At 38.8% G+C, this 8,508-nt stretch overlaps 1 protein-coding gene across 6 annotated transcripts in view; it reads left to right on the top strand.

Annotated features, from left to right (window-relative positions):
• Positions 1–5,486: 5,486 nt before the first annotated feature.
• DDX4 (DEAD-box helicase 4) overlaps positions 5,487–8,508 on the top strand; it is a 66,419-nt gene continuing 63,397 nt past the window's right edge. For 3 of the 6 annotated variants that reach the window (NR_103807.1, NM_001278644.1, NM_001278643.1), the window contains 2 exon segments: positions 5,585–5,605; positions 6,648–6,724. Coding sequence is in view for 4 of the 6 variants with exons in the window: in NM_001278644.1 (NP_001265573.1) it covers positions 6,653–6,724 (72 nt within the window). In the remaining 2 variants the exon portion in view is untranslated. 6 annotated transcript variants of the gene reach the window in all.

Raw genomic sequence — 8,508 nt, 5'->3', positions numbered from 1 at the left:
TTGGTTTTTTTTTTTTTTTTTTCATTTAAATCTTTTTTAGAACATCTTTATTTTTATTTTATAGCATCAGTAATATGTAATCAGGGAGAAGGCAATGGCACCCCACTCCAGCACTGTTGCCTGGAAAATCCCACGGATGGAGGAGCCTGGTAGGCTGCAGTCCATGGGGTCGCACAGAGTCGGACACGACTGAAGCGACTTAGCAGCAGTAGCAGCAGCAATATGTAATCATAATTTTCTGATTTTACAATGCTTCCATTTTTCTTTTTTTTAATTTAAATTTATTTATTTTAATTGGAGGCTAATTACTTTACAATATTGTATTGGTTTTTGCCATACATCATCAACATGAATCCACCATGAGTGTACACGTGTTCCCAATCCTGAACCCCCCTCCCACCTCCCTCCCCATACCATCCCTCTGGGTCATCCCAGTGCACCAGGCCCAAGCATCCTGTATCCTGCATCGAACCTGGACTGGCAATTCGTTTCTTATGTGATATTATACATGTTTCAATGCCATTCTCCCAAATCATCCCACCCTCTTCTTAAAGAGATGGGAATACCAGACCACCTTACCTGTCTCCTGAGAAACCTGTATGCAGGACAAGAAGCAACAGTTAGAACTGGACATGGAACAAAAGACTGGTTCAAAATCAAGTATGTCAATGTCAAGGATGTATATTGTCATCCTGCTTATTTAACTTCTGTGCAGAGTACATCATGCGAAATGCCAGGTTGGATGACTCATAAACTGGAACCAAGATTGCCTGGAGAAATATCAACAACCTCAGATACGCAAATTGTACCGTTCTAATAGCAAAAAGTGAAGAGGAACTAAAGAACTTCTTGAGGAGGGTGAAAGAAGAGAGTGAGAAGGCTGGCTTAAGATGCAACATTCAAAAAACAAAGATCACAGCATCTGTTCCCATCACTTCATGGCAAATAGATGGGGAAAAAATGGAATTAGTGCCAGATTTTTTCTTTGGCTCCAAAATCACTGCAGACAGTGGCTGCAGCCATGAAATCAAAAGACACTTGCTCCTTGGAAGAAAAGCTGTGACCAACCTAGATAGCATATTAAAAAAAGCAGAGACATCAGTTTGCCAACAAAGGTCCATATAGTAAGAAACTATGGTTTTTTCAGTAATCTTGTAGGGATATGAGAGTTGGACCATAAAGAAAGCTGAGCACCGAAGAATTGATGCTTTCAAATTGTGGTGCTAGAGGAGACTATGAGAGTCCCTTGGACTGCAGAGATCAAACCAGTCAATCCTAAAGTTAATAAACCCTGGATATGCACTGGAAGGACATTATATTGATACTGAGCCATCAAGAAAACCCCTGGTCACTTCTTTGAGTCTCATATTTTTGTGTGACTCCTGTATGTATGAAATTAAAGTTGTTTTTCTCCTTTCGTTTAATGTCAGTTTAATTATTGGGCCAGCCAAAAAGCCTACAAAGGAAGAAGGGAAAATTTTTCTGCCCCTTCAACTACATAGGTGGATGTTTCAGTCTGCTATTGAGGGATTTTTGACTTATTTCTGGTTAACTTTTAGTTTTGCAGTTAATAACTTTGTGGAAACAGTGACAGACTTTATTTTGGGGGGCTCCAAGATCACCTAAGATGGTGAATGCAGCCATGAAATTAAAAGATGCTTGCTCCTTGAAATAAAAGTTATGACAAATCTGCTGCTGCTGCTGCTGCTAAGTCGCTTCAGTTGTGTCCAACTCTGTGAGACCCCATAGATGGAAGCCCACCAGGCTCCCCCGTCCCTGGGATTCTCCAGACAAGAACACTGGAGTGGGTTGCCATTTCCTTCTCCAATGCATGAAAGTGAAAAGTGAAAGTGAAGTCGCTCAGTCGTGTCCGACTCTTAGCGACCCCATGGACTACAGCCTACCAGGCTCCTCCGTCCATGGGGTTTTCCAGGCAAGAGTACTAGAGTGGGTTGCCATTGCCTTCTCCATGACAAACCTAGACAGTGTATTAAAAAGCAGACACATTACTTTGCTGACAAAGGTCCGTCTAGTCAAAGCTATGGTTTTTCCAGTAGTCATGTATGGATGTGAGAGTTGGACCATAAAGAAGCTGAATGCCAAAGAATTCATGCTTTTGAATTGTGGTTTTGGAGAAGACTTTTGAGAGTCCTTGGGCTTCAAGGAGATCAAACCAGTCAATCCTAAATGAAATCGATCCTGCATATTCATTAGAAGGACTGATGCTGAACTGAGGGGCCAATACTTTGGCTATTTGACATGAAGAGCTGACTCATTAGAAAAAAACCCTGATGCTGGGAAAGATGGAAGGCAAGAGGAGAAGGAGATGACAGAAGATGTGATGGTTGGATGGCATCATTGATTCAATGGACATGAGTTTGAGCAAGCTCCAGGAGATGGTGAAGGACAGGGAAGCCTGGCGTGCAGCAGTCCATGGGGTTGCAGAGTTGGACACAATTGAGCAACTGAACATGAGATTTGTCCTTTTATATTTTTGTTAGTGTATCTTTGAGATAAATTCTAGAAGTAGGATTACAGGATCCAAGGGTAAATACACATGTGATTTTGCTAGATGTTGTCAAATTCCCTTCCCTCAAGGTTTAGGGCATGGAACATCCCCAACAGTGATATAAGAGGGTGCTTGTTACCTCGAAGCTTCTTGAACAGAGTTCATTATCAACATGTGCACTGAATGTGTCTAATATATACTAAGATATTAAATAAAAACACTAAAATGACTATCAAAATTAAAATTGTCTATGAGTTGCCTAAAATCAGTAGTATGAGTACCACACATTCATAAACACTGCCTTAGCCATTACTTGAAAAATACAGATATTTTGGCCTCTCTGAACCTTGCTTGGTATGCTGAAAACCCTTGTCCAAGTTGCTTTCTTCCTTAGAAGTTTCACTAGTACAAGATGTGCTACCTGTCTGAGACATTATAACCCACTCCACCTCGTTTTTGTGTTGATTTATAGGGCTCCAATCTGCAGTATTTAATTCTTTTTAGCCTATTGTATGGTTATGTACATAATAAAAGATTCTCAAATATTTATAATACTTAAAGATGAACATCTAATTCTCCCCCACATGAGGTAATCCATTTTTGTACTGTTTGTTGTTGTTCAGTCAGTAAGTCGTGTCTGACTCTTTAGTGACCCCATAGACCGTAGCCCACCAGGCTCCTCTGTCCATGGGATTTCCCAGGCAACAGTACTGGAGTGGGTTGTCATTTCTTTCTCCAGAAAGTCTTTGGACCCAGGGATTGAACCCACGTCTCCTGCATTGGCAAGCAGGTTCTTTACCACTGAACCACCAGAGAAGCCCCATGTACTACTGGTAGATTAAAAGAATTTTTAATAGACTTGACATGGCGCAAGGCACAGTACACATCAATTAAAAAATCATAACTTGAATAATGTGGAGAGAATGCTAAGAACATAAAATCTATATCAGTCATATTTATATGCAGTACTTTGAACTAACTACATTGATTCCAAACTGAGAGACAGCTTTGAGGAAACTCTTGCCCTACCTTATTATAAGGGATTTAGGGAATTTGGAGAAACATTACATAAGCTTTCCAGGGAATCTTTTGAGATAAGAATGTTAAGGTTTAAATTTCATTGGTCATTGCCATTCTTGTCACTAGAATGTTGCTTGAGAAGCTAATTTTACCTGGAACATTTAGCATAATACCTGGCATACAGTAGGTGCTCATTTAAAGCCTCTTTAACTTATGAATGAATCTCTGCCTTTTCCATACATTGTGATTTATTACCACCAGTAACTTAGGATCTGTTAGTGAGAATAAGAAAATAGAATATATTTATACTGGCTTGATTTTCTTGGGACACCCATTAAGGAGCAAGTGTTTACTAAACCGTGCTTGTCTTTTTTTCACTGTTTATGTTCAAGTTTTGAATTGCATGATTTTTATCCATTGTTTATCCTTTACTCAATACTGAACTTCAGTTCTCATCAGAATGAACTTTTTCTTAACTAGGAGCTCTCAAGGATTATATTGTTTCATAAAGAACTATTTCATTGCAATACCTGAAAGCACAAAAATTTCTTCTAGAGTTAATAGTGGAGAATGTTTGCCAAGTGTTTTAAAAAAATATGCTCATTTTAGAAAATATTTCCAAGCTTTCCATTCCTAAAATAAAAAAGCTAGTTGGTTATCATTCTATCTACACAATTTCATATTTTATTTTCACTTAATACATATTTTCCTACAACATAAAAATTTTCGAAAGAACATTCAATTCAAAGTGAGTAAAAATACATCAGAGGACCCTGTGTACAAATTCAGAACATCAGAAAGAGTGTTGGTAGCTCTCCCTCATACATATACAGTTGAAAGTATAAGATGCCTCAAGTAAAAATTTTTTAAATAGAAATTTTTAAAATGAAAAAATAAAAATTATAAAAAATATTCTGGTTTCACTTTTGTTAAATGTAATCTTTTAAATTCACCTTGATAATAGTCTGACAAAGTTTGATGCTAACCAAATAAATACTTTTTAAGGATTCAAAGAAAATAAGTATTTTTAATTAAAGAGACCAATAATGATGGTTCTAGAGCTGGAAAGTGTAAAGTGTTCCATAAAGTACTTCAGCCTCTATTGAGTGTCAGACTGTGTTGGGACTTACATTTCTGAACTATTCAGGAATTTATTAAAAGATTCAGAGCATGGAAAATGATGAATATAAAGCCAAAAATAAAAATGGCATTTTTCCAGTGGTGTGTTGTTATGCCTTTTGGAAGGATAGGAAAATATGGAAAGATTTCTCTGACTTTTTGTGGGCCAGAACACTAACTGGTTGATGAGTGTAAGTCTGAACTACCTTCGGACACCCTTAGGTTTGGCCAGTAAGTAGGGCTATAAACAGGTGGGTCACAAATCTAATGAACGACCTTCACCAGCACAATTTATTTTTCCTTTCCGGATCAGAGGGTGCCCAAAGAATTCGACCTCTAGCTCTTTAAGACAAGTTACTGTCTTCACAGCCTCCTAGGTATCAGCGTGACAGTCTCATAACTTCGGTCTGGGAAGAAAAAGAAATACACCACCACCCCCGGCCTCAGCCATACTTTGAGGTACCTGGGAACCCCCTGGATGTGAAGCAAGCGCCTCAGAAATAGAGGCCAACTGCCAGGGACTGCAGTAGGCAAAAAAAGGAGAGAAAACTTAAAGAGGTAGGTAGGAGGACGTTTTAATTCCTCTTCTATTTTAAACTTTGACTTGCAGTGCTTACATAGGAAAATTCTATAGCCTCTCCAGATTGAGGACCCCGCACAAGCATCCAGAGAAAGTGACCCACGATCAACCTTGTACCCCCAGGCCTAACGGGCCACTCCGTCCGGAACGTAATGGGTCAGCCGACAGCGGCCTCGAACGCGAACGCGTAGGGTAGGAGAGGCGGGAGATGGGGGCGGGACGACATGGCTGCCTGACGCTGATTGGCTGATGGAGTTCGTCGCCTGGTGCCATTTGTTGTTGGATAAGCGCACCAGACGCAGTCTGCGTCCTGCACGTGCAGCCGTTTAAGCCGCGTCAGCGCCTGTGAGGACCCCGGGAGAGCAAGCCGCGGAGAGGTGAGTAGGCCGCCGGCTCTTTTCCCAGTACAGGAGTCATCCCAACGCTCTGGCCTTCCTAGTAGTAGCTGGACTTCGGGCCAAGTGAAGAACCGTTGGGGTGGGTAGGGGTTTGAAGCTGTCCTTTGGGGTCTTTCTGCTTCCTGCCGGAGAGTCCAGTAGCACGGTGCGTGTCCGAAGTCTGGAGTTGAGGCCTGCAGGAAAGGCGAAGGAGCATTTTTGACCACCTGGTGCTACACCATCCGTGTTCAGAGAACAAGACTCTCAGAACACGGATGGTTGTAGAACTATTCGTGTATACACTTTCTTTCGCGAAAGTAGTTGTTTGTTGGAGACATTTGGGCCACCTAATCACCCCTTCCTTCCCTGCCAAACTTCAAGGCCTTGATCCCTGGTCAATCTCCCCCTCCCCGCCAAAGAAACTAAATAAACCCCACGCGAAATGTCGTACCCAGTTTTGAAGGGAGAAACCTTGAGTAGTGTCTGAAAAATTTCCCCTCCCCCTTAATATTCAGTAAGACGTACTGGGAACCCTTCGGTGAGAAAATAAATTCTGTCAACAGATTTTGGGGAAAAGCCTAGACTTCACCGGAACATGGTGATTGCTAGAGTGATTAGATAAGTGGTTCAACTAATTTTTTAAGGTAAAAAATTGGAAGCGCTCAGTAGTGTCCGACTCTTTGCGACCCCATGGACTATACAGTCCGTGGAATTCTCCAGGCCAGAATACTGGAGTGGGTAGCCATTCCCTTCTCTAGGGGATCCTCCCAACCCAGGGATCGAATCCAGGTCTCCCACATTGCAGGCGGATTCTTTACCGTCTGAGCCAAAAGGATGAATATAAATGGTCTCTCTCGGTAAGAAACAAAACTTTAATTGCTCTTTTTGCAAAAACTTCTGGGGAGGATCAACAGTTAATTGTGTAGTTTGGAGGTATATGTGTGAAAAGATGGTTTATGCTTTTAAAGGTACAACTGTGATCTCTGATTCTGACTGAGCCTAAATGTGCATGTTTGTATTTTTATAAAAACTGAACTGGAAGCCACCATGGGAGATGAAGATTGGGAAGCAGAAATAATCAAACCTCATATATCTTCCTATGTTCCTGTATTTGAGAAGGTAATAAAATTTAAAGTTTGTAGTTATTGAATGCTACAGATTTTATCAAAGTTGAAAATCTCTGTGGTGAGAAAGTTCATCTGTGGTGAGAAGCATGCTGTGCTTCTCCACCTGATGGTTATTAACTGTCTTATAGGGAATGATGAAGCATGCTAAGCCTCAAATAGAAGAAAACAGTCTGACGTAATGTAATAATTAAAACCTAAAACGGGTATAATATTATTAGCAACTTAATTTAAATCTCAGTGATTTAGAACTTATTGTGGGTGAAAGCAAGCTTGTGTTAATGTGGTTGAATGTCTCAGATATAGTTGTATAGAAAATGGAAAAATAAAATTCGTTTTTGGGTGGCAATTTGAATTCTGAAAATTGGTTTTATACAAGCAGGGGTCTCAAGTTGAAAACATTAGGCTGGTTCAGATGGTAACATCAGTTTGATCTTCAGATGTACAAATCTGCAGATCTTTTTCCTCAATAGCTTTTGAAAAGTTACACTGTAATTTAGGTGAGGGGGTTATGGAGTGGGTTTTTGGAATTTAGTTGTGACTTTAAGATGATGAACAGAGTCTACTTTGGAAAACAGTATATTTAATGGATTGCTTTTACATAAATTTTATCTACTTGAAAATGTCTCCAAAGGTCAAATTGTTTTCCTTTTAGGATTTCCAGTTTGTATTTATGTTAGTCAGTTCTGACACTTTCTATTTCAAGTGATATCTTATAGAAATTCTTAATTTACCCCAAAACATAAAATTTAATTCTTTGTCTGTCTTGAATTTGGTCTGTTTGCATATAAAGTTTAGATTAAAATACCTAAAATGTTAATCTGAATTTATAATGTTTCTTGCTTTGGGACTTGTTTTAGAAATAACATTTTTTTTGTATGTTATCTTTTTATAGTCTTCTTTATGTTACAATATCATAAAAATACTGTAAGACCAAAAGAGGTGAAACATTACCTAACAGTCTCGCTCACTAGCACAAATGCTCTGTTGAGGTTTTAGTAAATTTTCTACTGTATTTCCCAAACACATTTTTATATGGATTGTAATGATTGTACATTATAGTAATTTTTGATTTCAGCTTTTTCACTCTTCAGCACTAGCTATCCCGTATTACTAACTTCCTAAAAATAATTTCTTATGGTTATATAGTATTTAATGGACTAGAACTACCATAACATAATTAATTTTCTGTTGGTAGAAATTAAAGTGTTATCTTTGCACTGTAGTATTGTCATGAATATCTACAGTTTATTATTGGGGAGTATTTTTTTCAAAAATTGAATTACTTGGTCAAATAATTTTTTATGGTTCTTTTTTTCCCAGGTTCTTGGTAGATTTGTTCTAATAACACAGTTTAACTCACAAGTACAGATGTTCTTCCATTTGTACCAAAGTACCGTTTGGACTTGTCTAATTTTTACTTTTTCTTACTCTGAGATTTTGTCTTAACTAAGTATTATTCAAATGGTATACTGCACTGTAGCATGTTGTGCATGGTTATTGCAAAGGGTGTCTGAAATTGAGGATGGTCAACTGTCAGGCTTCCAGATTTACCTTTTGGGAGTCTTTGTGCTATTCAGTAACATACTTTGTTTCTTGATATTGGTCATACTGATTGAATATTAATTATGTTAATATTTCTACCTTACGATTCCTAGTACATATCTGTGTGGGGCCAATTTGTAGTAAATTTTTTACATTTGTCCACAAACTTAACATCTGATGCTAGATGTGCAGTTAGTAATTTGACCTACTTGACTTGAAGGAACATGATGGCTT

The sequence above is a fragment of the Bos taurus genome, chromosome 20 (assembly GCF_002263795.3).
Source record: "Bos taurus isolate L1 Dominette 01449 registration number 42190680 breed Hereford chromosome 20, ARS-UCD2.0, whole genome shotgun sequence".
Lineage (NCBI taxonomy): Eukaryota > Metazoa > Chordata > Mammalia > Artiodactyla > Bovidae > Bos > Bos taurus.
The sequence above is the reverse complement of the archived record's forward strand: the minus strand, read 5'-3'. Positions and strand labels throughout refer to the sequence as shown.